This window comes from Papilio xuthus, unplaced genomic scaffold (genome assembly GCF_000836235.2).
Source record: "Papilio xuthus unplaced genomic scaffold, Pxut_1.1 DF826923.1, whole genome shotgun sequence".
NCBI classification, from domain to species: domain Eukaryota; kingdom Metazoa; phylum Arthropoda; class Insecta; order Lepidoptera; family Papilionidae; genus Papilio; species Papilio xuthus.
In genome coordinates this window covers 2,745,408-2,773,027 of record NW_013531726.1, presented here as the reverse complement: position 1 = coordinate 2,773,027, position 27,620 = coordinate 2,745,408, and the positions used below count along the sequence as shown (strand labels likewise).

General features: G+C 32.7%; 4 protein-coding genes across 5 annotated transcripts in view; 3 read left to right on the top strand and 1 right to left on the bottom strand.

Moving 5' to 3' along the window:
• Positions 1 to 169: 169 nt before the first annotated feature.
• LOC106122523 (RUN and FYVE domain-containing protein 2) lies at positions 170 to 15,815 on the top strand. 2 transcript variants are annotated; one of them, XM_013318536.1, is made up of 14 exons: positions 170 to 442; positions 3,231 to 3,409; positions 3,617 to 3,726; positions 4,067 to 4,274; positions 5,017 to 5,195; positions 5,699 to 5,835; positions 6,651 to 6,709; positions 9,006 to 9,131; positions 9,530 to 9,670; positions 11,018 to 11,115; positions 13,166 to 13,307; positions 13,944 to 14,018; positions 14,107 to 14,337; positions 14,524 to 15,815. In XM_013318536.1, the coding sequence occupies exons 1-14, from the start codon at positions 274 to 276 to the stop codon at positions 14,647 to 14,649; spliced, it is 1,980 nt and encodes a 659-aa protein (XP_013173990.1). In that variant the 5' UTR covers positions 170 to 273; the 3' UTR covers positions 14,650 to 15,815. The 2 variants fall into 2 exon arrangements, with proteins under 2 accessions (XP_013173990.1, XP_013173991.1); XM_013318537.1 differs by lacking the exons at positions 11,018 to 11,115; positions 13,166 to 13,307; positions 13,944 to 14,018; positions 14,107 to 14,337; positions 14,524 to 15,815 and adding an exon at positions 10,412 to 11,003.
• LOC106122524 (retinoid-inducible serine carboxypeptidase) lies at positions 15,365 to 19,707 on the bottom strand. Its single transcript, XM_013318538.1, has 9 exons — positions 19,306 to 19,707; positions 18,838 to 19,085; positions 18,441 to 18,540; positions 17,747 to 17,877; positions 17,539 to 17,649; positions 16,954 to 17,281; positions 16,714 to 16,791; positions 16,438 to 16,586; positions 15,365 to 15,932 (listed from the first exon to the last, which is right to left on the bottom strand). The coding sequence occupies exons 1-9, from the start codon at positions 19,466 to 19,468 to the stop codon at positions 15,867 to 15,869; spliced, it is 1,374 nt and encodes a 457-aa protein (XP_013173992.1). The 5' UTR covers positions 19,469 to 19,707; the 3' UTR covers positions 15,365 to 15,866.
• A 4,692-nt stretch (positions 19,708 to 24,399) lies between these two features.
• On the top strand, positions 24,400 to 26,089 carry LOC106122420 (uncharacterized). The gene is made up of 2 exons (XM_013318367.1): positions 24,400 to 25,152; positions 25,566 to 26,089. The coding sequence occupies exons 1-2, from the start codon at positions 24,409 to 24,411 to the stop codon at positions 25,620 to 25,622; spliced, it is 801 nt and encodes a 266-aa protein (XP_013173821.1). The 5' UTR covers positions 24,400 to 24,408; the 3' UTR covers positions 25,623 to 26,089.
• A 192-nt stretch (positions 26,090 to 26,281) lies between these two features.
• The window catches only part of trus (programmed cell death 2 like trus), an 11,731-nt gene continuing 10,392 nt past the window's right edge, over positions 26,282 to 27,620 (top strand). The window contains exons 1-4 of the mRNA XM_013318719.1: positions 26,282 to 26,527; positions 26,643 to 26,809; positions 27,088 to 27,276; positions 27,504 to 27,610. Coding sequence (XP_013174173.1) covers positions 26,420 to 26,527; positions 26,643 to 26,809; positions 27,088 to 27,276; positions 27,504 to 27,610 — 571 coding nt within the window. The 5' untranslated portion in view covers positions 26,282 to 26,419. The remainder of the gene's footprint in view (positions 26,528 to 26,642; positions 26,810 to 27,087; positions 27,277 to 27,503; positions 27,611 to 27,620) is intronic.

Genomic DNA, 27,620 nt, shown 5'->3' with positions numbered 1-27,620 from the left:
GCTAAGGGTTTCCCGATTGCCTTTATAATTTGTTTTTTTTTTTAGATAATTGATGTACAATTTTTGTATAAAAATCGATCGCAATTAAAAATAAATCATTCGAAACATAGCAAACCAATGATTACTTTAAGGGCAACCCAAGCCTTACTCTTTGACTTTGATAACTGATTCGACTTTCGACACGTCAAACGTATTTTACGTATTTTTGACATCGAAAGTGAAGTTATTTGTTTAGATAGACATGGTTTTAATTATAATTAATAGATAACAAGAATGGCCTCTTCAAGAGATAAACAATCTGAAGTGTCTCCAGCGACGTCGACTTCTTCAGTAAGATCACACTTTCTTGAAAGATCACCGTCACTATCGTCCACTAAAGAAGATAAATGGCCGGAATTGTTATTGTCCAGACCGGACAAATCTTACTATTATTCTACAAAATGTAAGTAATTGATTTTAATTGAATAACATTAAATCACCAACGTCTCTTATTTTAGTACGGTTTATATAATTTTTGTCATGATTAAAGAAACCTCAAAATAAATGTTTACTGAATATGTTTATTTGTTTGAAATTGTTAGGTGACTTGTTTTTAGAATGGAACGTGCATCTAAGTATTAGTAAATCCTTTTATTTAATACCAGAATTATTTAAGATATACTTCTATATACTTTTCTAATTTATTTCATAACAAATTTGATTGATACTAAGATTTCTTTCCTGAATAAAAACAGAGTATGGCTGGTTTTTCTAGTGCAGAGCTACAAGTTTTAGAAACAAACCAAATTTCACACCTCACAAAAATTAAGTATCAAATGTTTGTGAGGTGTGAAATCCATTGTCAAATATTTTTAATCTATAGTTACAATTCAACTGCGTGCTAATAATAGTGACAGCCCAGGGTGATCCATAACAACCCTTAACTTACTAAAAAAAACAAGTAAGTGACCAGATTGTAGTCTATCTCTGTTCCAAATTACATCTAAATCCATTCAGTAATTTAAGAGTTAATGGTAAAAAACATCCATATGTTCATCCATCTATTTAAACTATTGCATTATAATTAGATGTCCTTAAAAGCTTCTATATATTGTTTATTTACATAAAAATAAAAAGCTCCGGACCCACACCACAAAACACAATCATCCCACATTGAAAAAAATATTATCTCTCTCTTTTTTTTTAAATGTTTATATGAATATTTTGGCATGAAATCACTTGGTATAGAAAGTAAAACAGTGTAAAAAAAGATATGCAGGTAAACCTGAGTAAGCGAGAAACCTGAATTAAAGAGAGTTTTGTCAGATCAACCTGCACATATCTGAGAAGTAATTCAAAGATATGTGTGAAATCAACCAACCCGCACTTGGCCAGCGTGGTTGACTATGGCCTAATCACTCTTAACTTAGGGTAGGCTCCGAGCCCCTCGGTGGGGACGTATTGTGAGCTGATGATGATGATGATTGTCCGATCGAGGTGGCCATAAAAAAAGAGAAACTCTAGTTAGAGAGAAACCTCTGTAAGTGAGAAAAATATTGCCAACCCTTGGACTCTTTCCAGGTTCATCAGTGAATGTTTTGGTTTATGTTCTTACTCTATTGTATCAATCAATTGGTATTTTAATTTTATTTTCTGAGCCAACTATTTTATTATTTTTAATATAAATGAATAATTAAAATGATTATCACTTATGTATTGTGAAAGGATTATTAAATAAAATAATTGAATGTAGTAATTATTATAAATAGAAAAATTGTGCAAATAGAAATAAATAATAGTAACTCCGCAATTGATTTTCCATATTAGGTAGTACTAGGTAAATACATCGATAGAATGCATAGGGCCAAGCATGAATGCTTGCTACACAAGTCTTCGTAATGTCATTAACAAAATATGTCAATATTTGTATGATATTTGTTGGTGTACTTTACATCCTCTATGTGCGCAAATTTTGTCGATCACATTAAGAAAACATTCTCACGAATATTCTCTGTAAACTCAAATGCGCCTTCAAACGCTCGCCTTTGCAAAAACATGTACAGATTATGTCTAATGCAGGATAATTTAACCGTTATTTATGTCATATTTATCACTGGCTACCAAAACCCTATCGAACTAATTCGCGGCAATAAACATCGCCTTCAACTGATTAATAAATCTTTTTTTTATGAAAGTTCATATTACGAGTGCTCTCGCATCGTATGTCGAGCAATAAGGAAGTCGAAAAACGAAACATAAAAGAAACCTAACCTAAAAATAAGCATGAATAATTTCAAATTCAAACTCAACGAAAATTTTCCTTGATTTTCTTTGCCTTAAACTACAATTTTACCATAGCCCAAGTGTACGTTAGATGGCAACACTGGCTAGCAAGTATTGATTTACCCTCGCACAAACGTAGCTTGCGTAGCGAGACGTCGGAAAAATCAATATTCTTACTAAACGTACTGGAAAAACCATTACGGTGACTGTCCTCTGAAAACTTCTGTCGTAACTAAATAACAATTCCATTTTGTCCTTTATTATATCAAATAGAACCTTTAGTAGTGTACAGTTCAGGCGAAAAGTCAGTTTTTGTGGTGTTCTAATGTTATAAAATGTTCATAACAGAGTGATAACGATTGGGTTTATTGCGTGTTCTGTTTTGCTTCATCGTTTATTTGCTAAATTATTATGCGTTCACTCACTGCATCGAACGGGGTAGCTCCCTTGCCCGATTTGGACGTTCCGTCTGAAATAAGGCGCAACAGCGGGGCCGACGTCGAAATGGCCGGTGCCCAAGATACAATCTACTTGTGCAATTTCCGCGTCTCCGTCGACGGAGAGTGGCTTTGCCTGAAGGAGTTACATGACATTGAGATGCAGGATTCCTTCACTCGTCCAAACGAAAATGGTGCGATCACTTCACCGGACGATCCGATGCATTCTTTGATGGGTAATTTAAATGGACTAGTAATGTACCACGGTTGTGCTCGTGGTAGAGTTTTTTATTATTATTAAGATAAGAATGCATGCGGATGTTCATTAATATTTTACGAAACACACGATTTACGTAATAGAAAATTATATTTACCATTTAGTGATAGTTTTTCCATAGTTTTTCTAATGTAGAGGTTTTATTGATAGAAGTAGTTTAGTGGTTTGTGTAATATAAATTTGAAATGCTCATCTACGGACATACATGACCAACTAATGTTTAAATCATAGACTGATTTTATTTTTATTTATAGCTCGTGATCCGGTGGTGATAGAGCGTAGCAATCTCGTCAATATCTCCAAGTTGATTGTGAAGGAATTGATCGAACAATCGCTTCGCTATGGGCGTATGCTCGACAGTGACCATCTTCCCTTGCATCACTTCTTCATCGTCCTCGAGCATGTTATGCGTCATGGACTTAAACCGAAAAAGGTAACGTAAATTTACTCTTTAACTCTTTAAACGCTACCTTGTCATGTGCCATTGTCGTGCTACAAAGTCATAAAAAATGTAATGTTACGATCAAGGTTGACGTCGATTTGTTACAAATATAAATAACATTTTCGTAGTTAAAAGTTCAAATAGATATTTAAGTAATAAAAATTAATATATCAGCTAATTTTATGTTTATATTTTCAGGGGCTTCTTGGACCAAAGAAAGAACTGTGGGATATTCTGCAAATGGTGGAGAAATATTCCCCCGAGGCGGCCGACATTACCGCGAGTGTAAGAGACCTGCCAACTGTTAAGTAAGTACACATTGTTAAATAAAAAATCGAATTTTCTCTCATAACTTATTATTCAAAAAAATATTGATAAATAATCCGACCAAAAATAGTATTTAAAAATAGTCTAGCATCTGCTTGTTAATAAAATTGGAGTGTCTGTAATATTATAATAAAAATATATTGTACGTGCCCATTATGTAAAAGAAATCTGTATGTCTGTCCGCAAGGCGGCGTTTATTCCGGGTAATCTACGGAACGTCTGGACTGATTTTGTCCGTACTTTGACACGATTTGCTGATGCTAGTAGGCATATTATACGATTTTTTTTCTGTGTCAAAAATTAAATAAGAATCTCTTTTAGAACTGCAATGGGACGAGCACGTGCTTGGTTGCGTCTAGCTTTAATGCAGAAGCGTCTGGCTGATTACTTGAGGATTTTATTGGAACGTCGTGAAGAGACGTTGGAGGAATACTTCGAGCCTCATGCATTGATGTTGAACGAGGAAGCTGTTATCATCACCGGTCTGTTAGTCGGACTGAACGTTGTTGACTGTAATTTGTGCGTTAAGGTAGGTTTTTCATAAAAAAATTAATAGTTGTATAATCAACTTTTAAAATAAACCTATACAACATAAATATAAGTACTAAATAAACATGTAAATATGTAATTAGATACTTCTCCAATTAAACTTTTAGCGCTAAATTAATAAAGTTAGAGTCAGAAGAAAGGCGTCAAGTAAAAGTAATTTCGCTTCGATTCTAACGATTGTGCCTGCAGGAGGCCTAATTTCGATCCTCTTTCTCCCGCAACCCTATTCTTGTGAGGAAGGGATGAAAAGGGGACATGGATTTGGTGAAGTAGAATATGCATGGAAAGGGATTACTTAGCAGTTTTGACGTATTTTGCCGGTCCCTGGATGTTTTGGCATCTTATATTAAAAAAATAGCTTGTCTGTTGCAAACGTGTAAAATAATGTTATGCGATATTGTTTTTATATTACGCCATTTGTTAAACATGCCTTTCAACGTACATTTAATATAGATTAACGAATTAATTACTTAGAACTATTAAAAATTAATTAACGTAATTACCATAAGCCATTTAGATTCCAATTAACTTATTATCAATAAACTAGCTGCCGCCCGCGACTTTGTTGCCGCAGAATTTAAATAAATAATAGTAGACTATGTGTTTTTCCCAACATGTTCTACATCTATGCCAAATTTCAGCGAGATCCATGCGACCGTTCTAACAAATATCCATACATCCAATTTGTGTATTTATGTATTGTTAAGATTAATCTATAACAGGAAGAAGATTTGGATAGTCAGCAAGGTGTGATCGATTTCTCGCTATATTTGCGCGGAAGTAACTCGTCCAACGACATAGCCGGCAATGGAAACAACGCGAATACTGAGCCGAAGCAACGTCATATTAACACCATGTTGGACCAGAAAAACTATATCGAAGAACTTAATAGACATCTCAAGTATGTGACAGTTTTAATTTTTTTATTAAAAAATGTCATGATTTCTACATCTTACCCGTGACGTGGACTCCACTGCTGTAAGACGTGAATATTGTTGACAGTGGAAGCCCAACGTATTATTTGTGGCAAAGTGTTTGATTATTATGTTCTAAGATATAATCTAAATACAATCACGACCTTTATCATATAAAGGGTAGATGGATATCGTAATCAATATCTAGTAGATTACAATATGTTTCAATGAAATTTATTTACTGCATTTTGGCAGAAAAAGTAAACATAAATCTTTGATTTCTATCGAAGATGATAGACATGTCATACCCGGATGCTCTTGGAAAGTTATTTTTACTGAAATATCCCACGAGTTGATTTGAAACAATGGTTGCCGTGCGACTCTTTGAAATTGTGTTTCTACTTAACGGGTTGCCTTAGTAACAAGGTTATTGAACTAACAAGAAAAAATAATTAGGTTGGTATGTAAACAAAAAATTGTTTTGTTTAAGTGCCACCGTGGCGAATTTACAAGCCAAAGTAGAATCTCTTACAACCACCAATGCTCTGATGAAGGAAGATCTTGCTATTGCTAAAAATACAATGATTACACTTGTGGAGGAAAACAATCAGCTGAAACATGCATTGGGTAAGTATTATATGTTCATTAAATATTGAGAGTATATCACAGCTTAAACAGTGGTAGAGCCCCCTTTAACATCTTCGCACGAATTGTCCCGGCTCGCCTGGTGAAATATCACGACCACACAGAAGACACGCGTCAAGCGGAAGCAATTCCGAGTACAGTCTGATGAGTGTCCGTCCCGGAGGCCTAATTTAGTCCTCTTTCCCTTCCCACCTATTTACTTATAAGGAAAGGATGGGAAGTGGAAGTGGACTTTCCGGATGAGACAATGCATGGAAAGGGAAAATATTTTCTTTCTGTGCATCCTCTCCTACGTTCACACATATACCTTTCACATTTATTATATTAATAAGAAATACGTTACGATTATTTCTTGAATATTATCAATTCAATTTAAGTTTTTTGTGTCACGAATAAAAAATATATTTAAAAAAATAAACTTTTTAAAAACTGTACACATGTAAACGGTGCCTTATAATTTCCAAGCCCTCGATAGATTTGTTGGTGAAAATCTCACGGCGTATAATAATAGAGACCGTATTAGATAAGACACCTTGCAATACGATGACTCACGGTCTTTTGTATCGCTTATTCGCTTAGTAGACATTTGTATGCCGGTCTGAGCACACATATACAATAAAATATTTTACTGCGTTCACAGTTATGCTATATTGTTATTACTTCGTACAAATGGGTAATTCCACTGTAAAGAGTCAAAATAGAACGCAATTTTGGACTAAAAGTTAGTTATCTATTACAAATGTGCCAGTGTTTATTTACGTCCGAACACGTGTTTATGTTGTTTTTTTTTTGTACAGGTCAAGATATAACCAAAGACAGTAGGATGAAAATAACAGAGGTGCTTTCTGAAGAGGAGGTAAGATTTTTTTATTATTAGCCCCGTTTAAATAGTTTGTTACGTTTTTAATTTCTAATATGTTATAAGCAACTCAGTAATTAATCATTTCAAAATTAAAACACACATAAATATTTCAGTACTGATATAAATTTACAGGACTTGTCAAACTTACATATCGACTTACTTTTATCTATATTAACGATTTAAAAAAAATAATAAGTCCATCAAACGAATATTTTCCGCCATACAATCATTTGACACTATACATTTGACATACTTTGTTATGCAAACAAAGTTGTTATTGTTATTTCCATAAACAAAGCGCATTGTAAATTAAGTCATTTAACGCAATACTATACATATACTTTTGCTAGACTTCGCTTGGGTCATGAATATACTGTATATAACGGACAGACCGATGACCTTTTGAAGATGGCTGGTAATGATTGTAAGAAAACGGAAGTCCATATATGGAAGTGTAGCCAAAGACTTGTGTCCTGTAATCGACTAAATTCCAGCTAATAACGCTGTAAAATATGACTTTGTCTATATTATTTATCGTAAAAATAGTATTTATTACCTTTATAGATTTTTAGATATATGTTAAATCTATGCCTATAATCTGGCTAGAACATTTAAGATAATAAAAGTTGGAAAAAGAAATTAAAGCAACTGTTTTAGTTCTTTTTATATTCATGTTTAGAGACGATTCAATCATAAACCACAAGTTTTATTGCACAATGTTTACATTTTATGCGCATGAGCAATAATAAATCATTCGAAATTCAAAATTGAATAACTCATGAGATATAACTTTATCGATGAGTTATTCAAACTTTCGTGAGACATTATAATAATCTTATATAAAAACGGCTAAACACGAATATTCGTCCGATGGCGGCACCTGTCGAATATACGTGAGTGTTTAGCCATTTTTATATAAGTTTATCGATGAGCTATAACTTCACTGTAAAATCAGTCAAACTGTTGAAATCTTCATGGATTATTGACATCAACCCTGACCAAGTTAAATCTTTTATTTCATTGCAATGTTTCAAAGGCCGCGGTAACTGGACGCATTGAGTCAGAGACTAACTGAGTTTGTAAAATATTACTAGTTTCATCTGAATTTCGATCAAATGGTTTAATACATAAAATTACCGACTTTTAACAATAATTTTTGCTGTATCATAACAGACAGACGGACGGACAATAAAGTGATCCTATAAGGGTTCCGTTTTTTTCCTATGAGATACAGAACCCTAAAAAGGGGCTAATACATTTATTGATCGATTTCTTAATTCATAATATCGAGTACGCAGTGAAAATTATCTAATCCGATGACACAATAATGAGATAAGATGAAAGGAATGTACGAATCTTAATAGGTCACTAGCGAAGTACAATACACACGTGTGAAGATTATGCATCACAAAAGCTGTCCGTAATGTGTATATATTGAAATCAACTTGAATTAAACACTTTTTTCTTTATCACTAACCTCGCAGTTCCATTTGTTGCGTTTCTTTTGTTTATACTCAAACGTCAACAACAATTAAACAAGCAAATATTAAGGAACATCAATCGGATTTAAGGTATTCTATTTATAATTTTATTGCCCCAAATATTACGAATTAAGCAAGAATGGCCTTAATATTTGGGGCAATAAAATTATAAATAAACCTTAAATCCGATTGACGTTCCTTGATATTTGCTTGTTTAATTGTTGTTGACGTTTAAGCTTTGTTTATAGTAAAATAGCTGTCGCCCGCGACTCCGTCCGCGTGGTTATATAAACTTAATATGTAGATAAGTTAAATAAAAAAGCTCTTCAAGGCATAAATTTAAAATAAAAATTAAATAATAGTATCATATGTCCGTCTCCTGGCTCTAAGCTACTTCCTCACTAATTTTCAGCCATATCGGTAAAGCCGTTCTTGAGTTATAGTGTAACTAAAACGACTTTATTTTATTATATATATAGATGTTATTCAATTCCATATAATTATCTGTATATTAACCGATAATGTGGTCGTTTTGCCATATTTATCAAGGATTACACGTACAGTTAATATCGTTTGCATATTTTATTACGTCATCTTATTCTTTATCCTCGATGATTTCATAGAATCAAATGTCTATCGCTTAGTAAACTATTCGCTACTTAGAAACACTAGATAACGTTGTATCTCGAAAATATGGCAGATTAAATAGATAGATAGACCGACTATCACTTCATTCAAAGTATATGGGAACAAAATATTGACGTAAAAAAAAGCAAAAAGTTAATTTCAATGACATTTTTATTTTTCAGGAGAAACATAGCGTAAAGAGCTCTTCATCGGATAAATCTAAGAATGAGAAAGATTCCGAAATGGGAAAGTTGTTGGAGGAAGAAAGGAAGAAGAATACGGAACTACAAAAAGAATTGGATTTGCAGGTAATCTAATTAATATTATAAATGCGAAAGTTTAGATGGATGGATGGGTATTTGTGTGAAGGTATCTTCAAAACGGCTGAACGGATCCGGTTGCAATTTGTCATAGACGTAGAACATAGTCTGGAAGAATACATAAGCTTATTAAGTTTTTTTTTATTTCCACATGGAAGGGGTCGCGGGCGACAGCTAGTAAATAAATAATACTAACAATTTGGTTACAAAATAAATTATTCATCGTTATAAATAGCATATTGACTAATTTATAGAAAACAACGACGGACATTGTGGTTGTTAAAATAACCTTATTAAACTTTTTTTTAGTTTTGTTATATCAAATTATTTTTTTAATTTTAATCTATAGGTAAGTTTAATCAAATTCCATTACTAATGTATTCCAGATATCATTGAAAGCGGAAATGGAAGTGGCAATGAAATTGCTGGAGAAAGACATCCACGACAAACAGGACACCATTATATCTCTGAGGAGGCAACTTGATGATATAAAATTGATTAATTTGGAGATGTACAAGAAGTTGCAGGTGAGAATTTTTATTTTTTGTTACAATTTAAATACATTGATGTAACTGTTTGACAATTGGTTGTCACGGTCCGCTTGTCACGACAGGAAATGCTAGTTGACCTCAATACGACAAGGTGACATTAACAAAGACACCTGAGTATGTACTAATCTGGTCATAGAAATTGCTATAGTTGCGTGGATTTCTTTATCGTTTGCATTTTTTTGTGTTTGCGTCTGTGATATTTTTTTATTTGTACGTTTTAGTATAAAGCATGTGTTTGGTTGCATTGTGAGGTAATGATTTAAAGGCCATTCACTTCGCGTGGGCGAGATTACGACGAGGCAATCTGTTCGTCTTGCGGATTTATTAATTTAGCTTATGCTTAGCTCGTATCATATCGTTTTATACGTTATTTTATATTTGTATGCTTTGAGCTTGATTATTTAGAGATTGCAGCATGATGAGGCATATTTTTAATTTGTCTATGGTCTGAGTTTTTGCTTGTTTTTAATATAAATTGCAAAATTAATGTAATCCAATTTCTAAATTGATATTATAAAAATCTATCGTATATGTCATGCTACAGTTTCTACAAAGAATAAACCATCTATTATATATGTATATACATATATAAATGTACATGTTATATGTTTCATTATCATATTCAGCCATATTAGCATATTAACTAATGTATATATCTATTGTATATCGTACTAATGAAATGCTGTATTCATCAATGCCGCGCTTTACATATGGAAGGAATGTGAAATGGAACTCACGCAGAAAGGTGAAATGGTGTCCAGGCTACAAGGGAAGGCTGAACAAATTGGCAAAATACTACACAACCTTGAAAAATATAACCACTTTCTAGGATCTGACCATGAGTTGGTGAAAGCGTTGCGGTCTCCCTCTAGCGAGACAAATGCTGAGAGAGTTGATATTCGCACAAAGAAAGACGAAGGTCCACCTAGCAAAAAGTTGAACCTACAGGAAATACCACCATTTAGAAAAAATAATAGCGTCGAAAAAAAAGAATCTCGAATAGATTGAAGTTTTAATACTATTAAATTCACTATTCATACTAAAGCCCCAATTTAGGTGGTGTTTCCTATTAGAAAATCACTTCTACGACAATTTATTTTAAGGCTCGTTACACAATAATCTTACAAATTAGTTATACGGTTTGATTAGAATTATATTTACATTAGTATTCAATACCTATGCATCTAATATAACGTCAAAATGGAATTACCACAGACTAACATAGTTTTAGACACGCATATTAATTATATTTATGCTTGCTAACAGACGTAAATTATGATAATGGTTAATTCATTTAGCTAAACTATACTGGCTTTGTTTTAGGAATGTGAAAGTTCCTTGAAACATAAAACAGAGCTAATTGCCAAATTGGAAGCAAAGACTGAGTCAATGGGCAGCACGATACATCAGCTCGATGAGAAGTAGGTTTATTTTTTATTTTATATGACACGCCTCCGCCGGCCTGCAAAGAATCGACTGTCTACTCTTTGTGTTAATTGGATGTGGCCGATTACGAATCAAATAATCGATTTGAAACATTTCATAGTAAAAAAATGGGTAAGGTAAAAAAACATGGTTTTCGGCATTATTTTTCATTCAACCGTCATTATTTTGACACTATCTAGTCTAAATTGCTATGGTTTTATATGGAAGATTTATATTTCGCATTAGTAATTTTAATTGAGAATTAATTAAATTAATATATTAAGCATTTCGTTGTTTGTAAAAATTTTGTTTAATTCCTATAAAAGGATCAAATTAAATTTCGATGTTACAAATCGATAGTCAAATTCGATTATCGATTCGTAATCGGCCGTCACTAGTGATGTGAGATATCGATTATATGTTACCGCTTGACATATCACGTAATCGAGACGCACGTAGCGAAGCGCTGCACGCTTGCAGGGCGCGTCGGGAGGCGACTCTTGTATTGATATTGGCAAACTCTCACGGTAAACCGCTGACTTCGCGGACATTTTGTGATTTAAAAAAAACGTTATATTTTGATAAAGTCATACAAACGTAATAAAACTTCGAAATGGCAATGCTATTCGCTTTAGCTTTCATTGCTATTACGTAATACTTAGGTCTACTGTTAATGTATTCATTTTTTTTTTTACATTTGTTATTTTTTAAAACTAAGATTAAAAAAATCGTGATTGAAACATTATATAGTTATTTTAGTACCTAACGAGTGCAAATATATGTTTATTTTCGATATTTAATGTTTTTTTTTGTATTTCATTACGTTATACAAATTTGTATTGTGATGTTTAAAAAACGTATATTTATAAGTTTATGGGTGATTACCATAATTCTCACTGACTTTAATAGTATTAATTTTGTGATTCCAATTCAGAATAATATTATGTATAACTCATAGCCTTACTATTCGATCTCATTTATTCTAAATATATAATAATTTAAAAAAAATTTTGAATGCCGATTAAAGTCATATTTATAAAAAAAAATGTCGCTTATTTAGAATGAAATGTACCTAAGAAATTTTAGATTTATTAAACATTGTAACACGGAGGCCATAGTGATGTAAAAGCCTTATTTGTAATAAAGTATATTCATTCTATAAATGTATTTTATTCAATACAAAACCGAAACAAGCTTTATTTATTTTATGTTTATTGTGTAGGTTTGCCATTATCAATATATTGAGTTTGCATGCCATACAAAGTAAATCATACAAACCTATATGTAGAATTTAATTTCTAGATATTAAATTATTCCTTAATAATAATTATTCCAAACTGTTTTTGTTACTTATATGATTTTTCAACCTGACCGAATAATATGTTCCATGTAAATTTATTCATCAAATAATTGTTCTGCACTTTAGTTTACAGTTGTGTTTAGTTTTAATTTTTTTAGAATTCCACATCAAAACTATCCTCTTGGATTAATACCTTAAAATACAAACTTACACCCATCCATTATATATAATACAGTAATAAAAGATAATTTTACATCACTCATTCTACATGAGAACATTCTTTTTTATGTAATATATTTATTAATAAAAAGTTATGCTTTCATTTAAAGCAATCTATAATACACTACTATTTTGTACTGTATTATGTCAATAATCAAATAACCTCATGGGAATCGTCCATTGATCAGATGAGGCTCGAAAAGGGGGAGGGGTTCCGAAAAAATCACGAAGAGAGAAGGAGGCCTAAAATAAGATGGCACGAGTTACATTCTAACTGATGACGTAAATTCAGTCAATCAATTAGTAATATTTAAAAAAAAATCACTTTGTCACTAAAAATATACGTGGTTTAGTTATGAGGGTGAAGAGTAATCTAAAACCTCACCACATATTCTCTGAGGGATGGTGAGGGTTAGAAAGGGGCTAAAAAACCTGATTAATGGACGATCCCACTGCTTGAAAGAAAAAACTAAAGAATCTTAAACATATAACAATATGAAATGACGTACCATCTGGTTACCGTATAGGTTACAAGAAGATAAGTTAATAAAGAAGAATCTAGAAGAAAGTGCCAGATCACTAGGACAGAAGGCGGCCGCGGCAGAGACAAGGGCAGTAGCCGCAGAGGGAGACTTGAAGATTGAGAGGGAGTGGAGAATATCGCTGCAGGTATTCTATGACTACAACAAAAAGTAAAAAAAAAAACATGACAAACCACATGATATATCAAAATCCAAGAAATTTAATAAACTGAATTTTTGGTGTAAAATATAAATATTAAAAGAGAAATTTCGCCAGAAATCGCTATCAAAATGTTAGCCATAATAAACTTATATCTTAAGAGAAACAGACAGATTTTATATCCTTAAAAATATGGTTACATTTTATTTGGTGTGTAATTAGTAGACACTTTCAGTCTGATTATCACACAAATTAAGTTGACCTACTCGTTTTAATTAAACCCACGTGTTTCCATACGGTTCATTTAATGAGTGTCAATTAATATCCTTGCTTACGGTCGTGACACCAATGGCAAAATTAAAATAAAAATAACAAATAGCAAAATTTAGTTGTAATAACATATCTGTAAAACAACTCTGTTATTAGTTATCAATTGCCTTTATATTTACTATAGATTAGAGCCCCTGGTTTGACGTGGCATGATGATTCACCAATCATAAACTAATTGAACCGGGACATAATAAAAAGTACAGACGAATTAATAACCTTCCTTTTAAATTCGGCTAAAATATCCTTTATATTACACAAATCAATAGTTTTTTTCAGTATATTGTGATTTCGCAGGATTCTATGATGCGTGATAGAGATAAAATATCAATATTAACACAAGAAGTGGAATCGTTAAAATCTATAGGAAAAGTAAGTATATAATATTAGTTATTCTTTATCTAACACGCCGTGAAAGAAAATGAATTAGGTTAAATATCATATTTTTTTATTTGTATAGAAATATATAGCTTTACAAGAAGAACAGCATACTCTTAAAGCACAGTATATAGAAGCTCAGAAGACTTTGGAAGAAGTGGGTGCAACTTTAAGCGAGAATAAGCTTCAATTAGCAGAGCTTTTAGAGAAAGAAGCTCATGCTTCTACTGAAGAAACACCAAATTGGACAAGTGACAAGGATGCGGTGGCGTGTGCTGCTTGTGCTAAGGAATTTAATATTACAAGGAGAAAGGTAAGAGTTTACATAGACCGGTTATACTAAAATAAATTAATATATAGTTGTTACAGACTTTATTATATTTCCATTGCCTTAAACGCAACATACGAACTTTATTTTTTTAATTTTTAGCTTGTATTTTTTTCTTTTCGTATAATATATATTATTATTAAAATTTTTATGATAATTTATTCGTTTCAGCATCACTGTAGACGGTGTGGCCATATATTCTGCGCGGCATGCAGCGACAAAACTGTCGCATTACCTGGCAACACCAAACCTGTCAGAGTATGTGACACATGTTTCAATGAAGTCAGACTTACGTAGTCTTCAAATAATTCCATTATGGAATACAATTAAGCCCCAGAGGCTCATTTCCCGTATTTAAATGGAAGTGCTAAGCTGTCAAAGTTTTTTTTTGCATCTGTCAACGGTGCGTGGTAAAGGAGTTTGTAACTAAATACGTAGGTTTTGAAGCTGCTAATTGCTTAGCAGAATCATAATGTTGCCACTCTTACTATATCTATTAAAATATGGTTCGCTAGTCGTATGGTATATTCATATATTTTTGTTTTATTTATTGTGATAAAACTATAACCTAAATCTACAACGATTTAACTGCCATTATTATACGTAAAGAAATGTTGCATTTTATCGAACGAAATAAAAATTCTTTTAATACATTTGTAAGGGATCAATTAAAATTTACATATGCATTATTATTATGTATAATGGCGACAAAGGAGGAAGGAAAAAACTTTTGTCTTCTACTTCCCCCTTTACTATTTCTCTCTGTTTATCTCTTATGTTTTCAGTTAAAACTTGTAGTTAGTACAAAAATATTGTTAAAATGTTGTGCGTTAGCAGAAAATTACAAAAATAAAATAAAAAACAATATACCTTGTGTATTCAAAAGTTGTTTTTAAAAATTAAACAAAAAATACTGTAGGATTCCATTCGTTCAAGAGTTAAATAAAATTGGTATTCTTTCTCTCCAGTTCTTAGTCAGTCAGTTTTCAATATTTACCTACATCTTTGGTACTTTTTATATCACAATAGAGACGCAATAGCTCTGAAGTTGCCAGTAAATCTAACGAACGAGACAAACTTATACGATACGGAAGACAGATAAAGGAAATGTCTCTTGTGAGATTTGAAATTTACGCTTTATTTTGTTGTTAAATATAGAGACTTTAGAAATTATGCTCTTTGTAATTGATCCTACATAAATATTTGAATTTTAAATCAAATTATAATTTATAAATAATTTATTTCTTTGTTGTATATTCTATTGACATAATGTTTTTAGTAAATGAATATAAGACTAATTAATGAACGAATTTGTAATTTTTGGATGGTCATTATTTTTTATCTTGACACGGTGCTCCGACGAACAAGCGTGTTTTTATTGTTATATATGTTCATTTATAATCAATTTATTATGTGTAAATAAATGTATAGCAAGGAATTATGGAATATACGATTACCATTGATTTCTGTTTTTTAATAACCAACAAATAATAAAACACAAAACAATATTTTTATTATAATTCTTCAGACATCACGTAGTTTAATATTTGTTCCATTGCAACTGGATTTTCTTCAGGGACCTGAAAAATATTACATTTTTATGATGCTATCAAGTCTTAGTCAAAGTGAAAAAGTAGATTTTTTTATCATATGGTGGCAAACGAGCGAGCGGCCACCTGAAATCGCTGAAATAGCGAAGTGACCGTTGCCCATAGACATACGCAATTGCATAAGCGTTGCCTACCTTTAATCGACGGAGGAGAGGATGCACACAAATAAAATATTTTCCCATCCCATGCATCCTCTCATCCGGAAAGTCCACTTCCACGTCCCATCCTTTCCTTATAAAAAAAAGGATGTAAAGGGAAAGAGGATTAAATTAGGCCTCCGGGACGCACACTCTTCAGACGAAACGCGGAATTGCTTCCACTTAACGGGTGTCGTCGTGGTATTTCACCGGGCGAGCCGGGCCGATTCGTGCGAAGATGTTAAAGCGGGCTCTACCACTGTTAAGATTATAAAAAATACGGCAGTACTTAATCTAATCGATCAAAATGATACATTAATCATATTAAAAAATAATACCCAATGTCCGGATCCAAAAACGGACCAGAAACTAAGTTGATACGCTTTTTTGTAAAATCCATTTCTATAACCATTTATGCGTACTCGTTCTGCATTCCTGAATTGTTCTGCACCGTGCCATCTTAATTTGTGTACCCAATTTGATGCACCTAAATAAAAAAATGTTAAAAATTAGGAGGAAATTTCTGAGAAAATTATGGTGCCAACGTAAAAATAATTTCTGTATAGTATTATTATTTAATATTTAATTTGCAATATATGTTTTTAAAAACTCACCCGCTAGAGGTGTGACAACATCTAAGTTGCCATTGTATACAGCTATCTTCAATGAAGTTTTATTTAGCAGTTTTTCTACTGTAAAAATTAATTTTAGTAACTAATTTCATTTTAAAACGCTTTATCAAATACATATAATATTAATGCTTTATTTACGTATTTTATGTCCGATAATTTTGGAAATGTCAACTAATGTTAAGAGATGTAAGATAAACACATAAATTAAAATTTTAAACTTACAGAATGAAGTTGATGGCACAAAGAATGCGTTATTCAAAGTAAAAAATGCATCATCCGAGATATAGTTCCACTGCAAACTTTGATTTACTAGCGTCAGTGTGGGTTTGACGTATTCATTGACTTTTCTTGCTAATTCATCTAATGCAGGATACGGGCTGGCTTGGTTAACGTTATTAAAATTTATCTCCATACCAGCCTCCATATTTAATATGCGAAACATCAATGTATTCAATTTCTCAGTGTATACATAATCTTTTTTATCTATATAATTCACCATTTTCTTTACTAAGTTCGTAGTTTTTTCGTATGTTGTGATATCGATCACTCCCTAAAATAAGACGATAATTATATTTCATGATAATACACTCAGTTCTGTAATAAAAAAATTACAACTAAAAACGTTTAGTAGTATGATAAGTCTTTATAACACTGATATAATCGTTTAAATATCGAATTATTATAAAAACATTGACTATTGACACACATCCGTGTTCCTGGCATATTAGAAGTTACAGAATTCCTTCAGAATTAGCCACAAAAAACTACAACTCGTTAATAATATCAATAAATAAATATATATCACACCATAGTATAAAGGAAACTTGGTTGCACTAACGTACTCTCCTTTGGATCAACCCAACCGCTACCAATACCGATACCTCTTAAATTCATCTTGAGCCGTTTCTTTTCAATTGCCTGAAATTACAAGCAACTATAAAAAAATCTCAATAAATAATAATACAACATTGCATGCAACAAGCAATGCATGCAAAATAAAACGAGCCTTCAGTACCGTGTGCAAATATACGCCCAATCTCGGACACAGTTTGCCCCCGTAGCTCTGACCGAAGAGATATGTGGGTGTTTTACGAAATTGTTTATGCGTTTTAAAGAACGCCTTTATAACTTTCGTAAGGTCTAACGCTGAGAAAAAAATATTTGAAAAAGTTTAATTTACATAACAATAAAAAGTAACGAACAAAAACAAACAATTGCATACAATGCATTTATCACGCTCGATGAAACCGAATACAGGGAAAAAATATTAAATTAAAAACCATGCATATAACTAAGATTAAGAAATCTTGATTAATCTTTAGATTTTTTATCTTACATCCAAATAAAAACCAGTCGTATGTTCTAACTCGACCATACAAATCTTTAATTGTGCTGCAATAATTGAAGTTATTAAGCCGAATCGTTACCACATTGCAACGTTCCATCTTTGTTACAAGATATGCAGAAGTAATAAGTAAAACTGCATTTAATACATCTCAATAAACAGTTATAGGTTTGTATTTTGTTGGATATACTCGTTCCTATAATTATTTACCTAATTAATAACTCTACAATTTTTCTTATAAGTAACACCGAGGTAATCATCGACCCCCATGGACATCTGCAACACTGTAGAAACTACAGATGCGTTGCCGGCGCGATGTTGATATAGTCGCTAATATAATACAAACTAATAACTATTGACTTACCCATTTGTCTGTCAGTTTTTACTAACAAAGATTTGTTCGTCACGTAACTAAAGCCAGTGCCTACTGGGTGATCAATTAACAGCAAATTCCGTCCTTTCACCTAAAATGAATAACATCCTCAAATCATCGCAAACCATTAAACTTTGACATTAGTCGATTTTTTACGTTTTTGTCAATACGAATTGAAAACAATAAATTATCCAACGCCTCTCTTTGACTTACAATGACTAATAAATTAAGTAATTTTCAGTCTTCATACAATGACGAAATCTACGAAGCAAGACGTGTGACAGTACAATACCCCATTGTTGCTTCTATCTTTTACTTCATACTTGTAAAATTCACGGCGAATCGACGTCAGGTTAAAATATTTAAAACATGAGTTCTTTTAACTTACCCAAGTATGATTACGCGATTGCATATTCATATCAATGGGTCCAATTTCAGCAAAGTTTGCGATCCCACTAGCCGCGAGACCCGGCCCTCCTTGTATCCATATGATGAGTGGCTTTTTGTCAGCTCCAACTGACGTGCCATCGGCGTAATAAAACCAGTAAAATAGAAATGCGCCTGGTCGAACTTCGACGTACTTTTGTACACTCTTCCAACGAAATATTTTTAAAGTATCCAAATAAGGGTTGTGTTCTGTAATATAATAGTATATTAAATCTCAAATGTCTATATCGACTCGATAAAATATACACACTATTCTTGAAAATCATAAAGGCCATTTTGCATGAAAAGGGATTCAAAACCTGGGCCGGGTTGGCTGTATAGAACTGTTTAAATCACTATCGGTTACAGAACTAAGCGAAATTCTTGCTTATGAAGTACACAACTTTTAAGTTCCCTCGTTTCAACCTACCTTCACATTGCAAATGTCCCGCCAAACATAACATCAATAAGCTTAGAAAGGTCACGAACATTTTATTCACAACGAAGCTGCGGTGAACTAGACACCAGTGTGCACAACCGAAACACTCGGATACATTTAACAAAATAAAACTCATCAAAATATTCAATGACATCGCGCGATACCATCGTAACACTAACGAATTAATTACGGAAAATGAACTATAAAAATTGTACGAACATACGGTTCAAACAACAACTAAATGATGTCTGTCACGCGCTCGCTAACCATCGGAGATACGTAGGTGGGATAACCTATTAACTAATCTTTACCACATTGCAATTACGCATAGTTGTCGACATGGTACTGACAGTAGAACGTAATTTGCAATGATAATGATTCAGCAAATGTATTACAATCACAAACGCAAAACTAAACTGGTTATTACATTAATCGATACCAAATGTATTTGTCAATAAAACAATTTTTTAAATCAATGTTTTTATTAAAAGAATAAATCTAGAAATGAGCCGAATACACCATTATTGTTAGCATAATTTATTATTCTATCCCGAGGACGCCTGTTCGAGTTTCCTTGAGTGAGCGTCGAGAATTGTATGTTATTTATATACTTGGAGTTTAGTTTTGATGTTGTTTCTGGCGGTCTGTTGGTGGGCCTGACTTGTGTGACCCCTACCACATGACCGAGTGGAGCCCCTACAACGCCGGGTCGGTAGGCCGCGGTCGTTTCTTGAGCATCTTCATGAACAGGTTTGACGTAATCTGAAGGAAAGTGCATCCCGTTATAACCTTTATTACTTTCGCTGAGGCAAAAGTTGTTATTGTTGCCCTTTAGTCACCGCATTTCACAAGAATTTACTTATTTATAAATACAGCTATACTATTATCAGTTATTAAAAATAAATGTACTTTATCTTGATAAATGCAACAAGTTTGATCACATTTACCAATTCATAGACAACACCTACTAAAACTCCCGTCCCTATGGTATGATAAGCTTTAAGAGAACCCTTCTATTATTAGGCTCTTCTCCTGATTGTAAATGCATTTATAACATTGTATTTTGTGTAAAAAAATTTAATTAATTAGTAATGCTGCACACCTGATGGCCTTATATGTGATGGTGGATGGTAATAATTACCACTGAAGTATCCGCCAGACCCGTACTGCGGTCGTGTTGGTCGACCAGGTCTACCGGGTTGTAAAACTGAAGGATAACCATCGGTCGGTGGTCGCAAAAAAGAAAAGAAGTTCCCTAAAAAGAATCGATTATCGATGCTATGTCTCCTGCCAGATTCCGTTGTTGCTGAAAACAATAAAGTGTTTTTGTAATATGGACCAAAACGGGGTCAACAGTTCACTTACTAGTCACATATAGACATCCGTATTAGTCAATGAGTGCCAGACGCGTTGCGGACAAAATATACAAAAAAAAATCCAATACGCTTTACACTGTGTCACTGGTACAGTTTTTTTAGGTAAAATTAATTTTACATTAATTATTTAATATAACAAAGGCATTAATCAAGTTTCGTACCTGAGCCCACATCATTTTCATCATAATCATCTATTTCTCCACAGTCTTCTGGATCATTTAAAGGTTCTTCTTGTAAACTGGGACGGTTGGATTGTAAATTATCCGGCACTAATAAATCATAGAAAGCTCCAAAAGTTCGTTGAGTGCCATAACTAGACGTTAGCACACGTCTGTGAGGTGCTATTTTATTTGTAGGACATAAAGACGGACTCACGGTAATTCCTTCTGTGGATACCGATAACGTAATAATCTGGAGACGAGTAAAATCATTAATATATGTCAAAAATTCTATTAAAGCACATTTATTTAATACCTACAAATATAATTTTTAGTAGCCGAGAATAAATTTCTCGCGGATGCACCATTTTCACGCGTTAAATTTGAAATAAGAAAAGAAAACTGTGTTGCTTGCTGTTCAACTGCTTTCTGAATGAGAAATCAAAATGTATTGTAACCGATCCTTTGAATCTCCCACGCACATGCACGACGAATTATAAATCCTTGAGCAATGAAAGCCCCTTATATGAAAAGACCGAATATTGTTATGGAATGTAACGAAATTGACCTAAAACATGTAAAAGTTGAAAGGTAATGAACTCAATTTAGGATGTGTTCTGACAGGTTATTAGATCAACCTTTACCGTATTAAAGGTCATCAACAAGTCACAGCACTCATGCCTACAACGCAAAGGGATCAGCAGAGAGTATTTTTGTTTTACATACTAACATTGAGCACTAATTTATATACAACAAGATTGATAAAATTAAAAAAATATATGTATTAATTTTCAACTTGTGTTTTAACACTAAAGACACACTAAAAATCTCCAAGTAGTAGGTAAACAATATAATATACATACCACTAATTATTCTGAGTAACCACATAATTTTTATCTAGCTTACAGTAGTAAGTGTAGATTACTGTAAACTAAGATTAAATTAGACCGGATATCGTATATCCGGTCTATTTTAATCTATAGTTTTGTCGGTACTATGATTCCTCTCTAATATAGGTACCTAGTAAATAAATTAAAATGTATATACATAAGTCACTTTTCAGATCTGTTCGTATTTGCAACTTACGATTAATTATTAATTAATATTTTAATCAGGCGGTTTTTATTTGATTATGACTCGGCAATGTTTGACTTAATATAGTCGGTTGCAAGTTTTTAAGTAAATGTTACTTATAATCACATTTATTACAAGCTTTTACTTAGTTTTATCTGTCCTAATTTGTGGCATCAAATCTTGCAAATTAAATTTCATCCACTCCCCGGTAACCGATTAAGCTAAAATTTGTATACATGTATAAGTCTCGTGACAATGCAATGTCATAATGATATGGTGTTGATCTGATGATGGAGCTGTAAGGTGGTCATAGGAACTCTGTAATAAAACGACGCAACCTCATTTGCATTTGCTCGTTTGATTCGTTCTGCCAAGTTTTTAAATGGTTAATAAATTTTCAGTTCTTTTTTTTCAGATTTTTTTTGTTTTATTCACCATTGTGTTATTGTGTTATTGAAATTTTAAGGATCGTGTATTAAACAATAATTTGAGAACACTAGTTATCTTTCTTTAAGTTAAATTTCTATCAACCCTTTTTTTAAACCGTTTTTTTTTGTTATTTTATGTTGATTACATTTTTGTACAATCTTAATAAGTAACAAAAACGGTTATTCATTGTCTAGCCAAATATCAAACTACATCTCTAACCTAATTTGTATTTTTTATTACGTGATGAAATTATTTAGAATTCATTTGAAATAAACAATGCTCTTATATGTAATCGCTTTCATAACGTTTTACCAAATGTGTTGTAAATCGACATCATTATGAAACTTTAATCCTTATTAGTCTGGGCAAACTAATAAATTAGATAACTTTTTAGCCGTCGAAGGTCAGTGGCAATTTGTTATCCTATTTCATATAAATAAGTATTATGTTTAATGCATGGCCTAAATTAGATTTCCAAAGTAAACATATTGTTCTAATTTTTCCACAAAGTTTAAGCGTTTTATGATAGCAACAAAACCTTTGCTGCAATAGTAAGAACAAATAATTTACTCAGCAAAAAGGAAGTAAGTAATTTTTAGATTATTGTAAAACGATGGCTAACAAAGGTATTAACAGGAATAATTCATATCCTTTAGTATTAATTTCTTTTTAATGTATTTATTGTTTAAAAAATATTTATTTATATAAGCAAGGAAAAATTAATTTAATTTTACGTGTGTTGTAGATTAAAACCTATTTTGTACAAATGTGTCAAAAGAGAAGTGACGTTTGTTTTAGAGTTTAAGAAAAATAAGAACATGTGTCAGAACATGAATAAAGAACCTGGAAATGTGAGGAAATAATAGTTTTATTGCAAAGATCCCTCACATATATAAGTGGCGACCGTGACTTAAAAAATCATGTAAAATTGATTTGGATTAATATAGATAGCACGAAGAATACGAATAAAAATGGACCTTAAAAAATTAACCCGAGAAAGGTGCCAATTCAGACGTATTTTTAACAGACACGCGGCGAAGGAAAAATTTACAGACGCCGATATTGAATTTTTAGAAGCGAAATTCAAAGCTATAATAAGTTTAGATCAAAGAATACAAGAAATTTTATTAGAAGACGTCAACTACGACGAAGAAACAATAACTAACGAATTTAACGACTGTCAAGAAATAGAGAAAAGATGGCTGCAAATAAAATGTAATGGAGCAGGCTCAAGCAAACAGGGATGTACTCAGATACCATTGAACCTACCTAAAATAGAAATGCGAAAATTTGATGATAACCCGAAGTCGTGGATCGCATTCTGGACGCAGTATGAAAAAATTCATTTGGACGAAAAAATCCAAAGCGAAGATAAATTTACTTATTTATTAAATTGCATGGCTCCACATTCGAAGGCAAGAGCATTAGTGGAAAGTTATCCGCCTACAAAGGAGAACTATGAGAAGGTAGTAGACACATTGAAGAAACGCTTCGCCAAGGATGAAATTTTGATTGAAATTTATGTCCGAGAAATTTTAGATGTTGTTCTAACAAAACATAACTTAGATATAATTTACATTTTTGATAAAATTTCTGTTAATTTACAAATTTTAGAATCTTTAGGAATAGGTAGGGAAAAGTACGAATGCATCTTATTACCATTAATAGAGTCATCATTACCAGATGACATTTTATTACAATGGACTAAAATACCAAGCCAGAAAGGGTCGAAACTTAAACAGTTGATGGAATTCTTAGAAAATGAAGTTGAGGCACAGGCCAGATGTAATCTTGCCAAGTCTTCTTTTTGTAACACGTTTCAAAAACAGGTCATTCCGACGACGGCGTGTTTCGTGACGAAGCAGGAACAAAATGATAGAGAAGGTAAGGTGATAGTCTGTTTTTTCTGCGACAAAAGTCATAACACACTAGAGTGCAGCAAAGCAGATAAGCTGTCACTGGAAGAAAAGAAAAATGCATTAAGGAAAAAAGGTGGGTGTTACATATGTTTAAAGAAAGGACATCTCGCCAAGTATTGTATAGCATTTATTAGATGTATGTATTGTAGTAAGAGACATGTTGTTATGTTATGTCCAAAGCTCCACGCACAACCGAAGATCTGTGAGCAGAACACAACAGAAAAACATTGTGAAAACAATAAGGAAGTAAACAATAGTTTCATAAGTAATGACATAACTACCTTGTTACAGACGCTAGTAGTCAAAGTTTCTAATGGTAAACAAGAGAAGAAAATAAGAATACTTCTAGATTCTGGTTCACAGAGGACATATATAAAGAGGGAGCTGGCAGAAGATCTTGGACTTCAGGTAACAGGCAACGAGAACCTCAGCCACTCGTTATTTAGCGGTGTGAAGAAACCAGCAAAAATGCATAAAGTCTTCAAGTTTAGAGTAAGTAGTTTAGATGATAAGTTTCATACTACTATGACAGCATTAGAACAAGATGTGCTTTGCGGAAGTTTACCCAAAGTGCAAGACCCAAAGCTGATAGAAAACTTGAGGAGGCATCAGATCTGGTTAACTGACGCAGCGGAAAGTATCAAAGATATTAGTATATTAATTGGATCGGATCAATTAGGTTGCATTATTAAAGAAAACTTCATTCGGTTAGATGACAATTTAGTAGCAATACCAACAAAACTGGGGTGGACACTACAAGGCCCAGTTCAAGGAAGTAAATTGGAAAGAGTTAGAAGAAGAAACAAGCTCTTACAATATCCAATGGAAGTTTTCAGCTCCAGCAGCTCCCTGGTGGGGAGGGTGGTGGGAGCGAATGATAAGGTTAGTAAAAGACATGCTCAGAAGGATATTGGGCAGAGCATCGGTTAATTGGATTGAGCTATCTACGATATTGTGCGACTGTGAGGCAGTCATAAACAGTAGACCGCTTACTTATGTGGAAATGGGAGACGTTAGACCGTTAACGCCAATGATGTTCCTGCATGGATTACCGTCTAACGATACACCGGACTTAGATCAACTTGATCATAATAATTTGAACATTAGATACAAGTATCTACAACAATTAAGAGAAGATTTTAGAAAGAGATTTAAGACTGAGTATTTATCACTATTGATTAGTAAAGGAAAAGAGAATAAGAGAGAGCCTAAAGTAGGGGATATAGTGATTATACAAGCTGAATCATCACACAGGCTACATTGGCCTATTGGAATAATAAAAGAAACCTTTACAGGGAGAGATGGGTGTACAAGAACAGCTAGAGTTAAAACAGCTTCAGGAGAAAAGGTGAGACCGTATCAAAGATTATTTCCTCTTGAAGTCTCAGCAGTCTCTCAAGAATGGCTCAACAATGTACCCATACATAAAGGGCCTTCAGACACAGGTAATGTGACGAGTGATGCTAGTATTAACGATAACCCTCCCTCAGGTATTACAACGAGGTCAGGACGCACAATAATGCCTCCAATTAGGTTTTAGTTTAGATTAACAGATGTTGTTGAAGTTCTGACCCTTGCTGTTGTTTTGGTCGCTTTTATATACTATGTTGATTTGAAAGTTGTTGATTTTTTTTGTGTGATAATTTTATTGTTTTAAAACCTTGTATGCCTCCCCCGGGAGTGTGTTGTAGATTAAAACCTATTTTGTACAAATGTGTCAAAAGAGAAGTGACGTTTGTTTTAGAGTTTAAGAAAAATAAGAACATGTGTCAGAACATGAATAAAGAACCTGGAAATGTGAGGAAATAATAGTTTTATTGCAAAGATCCCTCACAACGTAAATTCATTTAGTTGTTTTTTTTTGTACTTTATTTACACTATACTATTTAAACTAGAATAGTTACTTGAGATAAATTGTCATAAAGTTGAGAAGTTGATTTGGAAGTATTATAAAACTATTTTAATGACAAAGAACGAAGCATGCAACATTTGTAAATGTCACTGTCAGTCGCTGTCATTAAAACATCAATATTGAAGATTGATGAAATAAAAAAGGTATTAGTTAAAAAGAAAAACGTGGGAAATACTACTTGTTAATTAAAAAGACGTCGCAAATCTAAAAGTTTTGCGTCGTGAACGTGAATTCAGTATGGCTAAACGACAAGGCAAAGTATATTTAGGTTATGAAGAAGAAATCATTGGAGAGAAGAACCAAGCTCTTCTGAATTACAAAGTGAACAAAATTGGTGGTTTCCCCGTGAGTAACATTAAATTTAAATAATAAATATAATCTCCTCATAGATAGCCTAATAGAGTAAATAAAAATCGTGAAGTATAAAGGGCTCAACGAATTTGTATTTTATTTATTTTAGAACTGGCCACCACTAGATAATTTAAACTATTCTTCGAAATGTCCATTATGTGGATTGCACCGAATGCTGATTGTCCAATGCTATGCCCCGCTGGAAAACTCTGCTTACCACAGAACATTGTATGTGTTTGCCTGTATTAGTCCAAATTGCTGGAATCTATCAGAAGGGTTAGTTGTCATAGTTATTTATTTTTAATTTTCTCCTTAATTTATTTTTACAAAATTTAGTCAAACAATAAGTATTAAAAATATATATGAAGGCTAATTTGTCATTTGACAGAATTTTTTATGTTGTTTAAATCAGTCATTTTCGTGTTATAATTCTAATCTTAATATAGATAAATGAATATTCATAGTCTGTGTAGTATCTTTATACTTACCAATAAAAATAAGAGATATGTATAAAAGATTCATGCTAACCATCTCTATGAAATAATATTTTATAGTTGGGAATGTGTCCGAAGCCAAATCCAAGAATCAATGGTAACAAAGAAGGATAGCATTACTGTAACAGAAAGTGCTGCTAACCTTGCCTGGTGCAATGCAGCTGATGAATGGGATGAGAACGACAATGGTGACTCTACTAATGGAAATGTTATGAATGTTGACAATGAACCAGCTAACAATGGCATGAGGTGAGCTTGAATATTTGTAACATAATTGAAAAATTTTGTTGTTATGTTGTATGTGACTTTAGAGCTGGTAGGGCAAGTAGTGCTACAAATTTTGTGTCTGATGGTAAGAAAACTCACTAGTATTTGGTATAAGCCCTCGGTTTCCTTATCTTTAGTTTGCTTCCTCTTCAAAAAATGTATAAAGTTTAAGACTGAGAATTTTAAATTGCTTAACTATATGGTTACAGGAACTCTGATGATGATGAGAGCAATTCCTATGAGTTGGAGACTGTTGAACAAGCATTGGGAAACCTCCAAATGTTTGATGCTCATAATGCCAACATGTCCCCTCAAGGTATGTATAA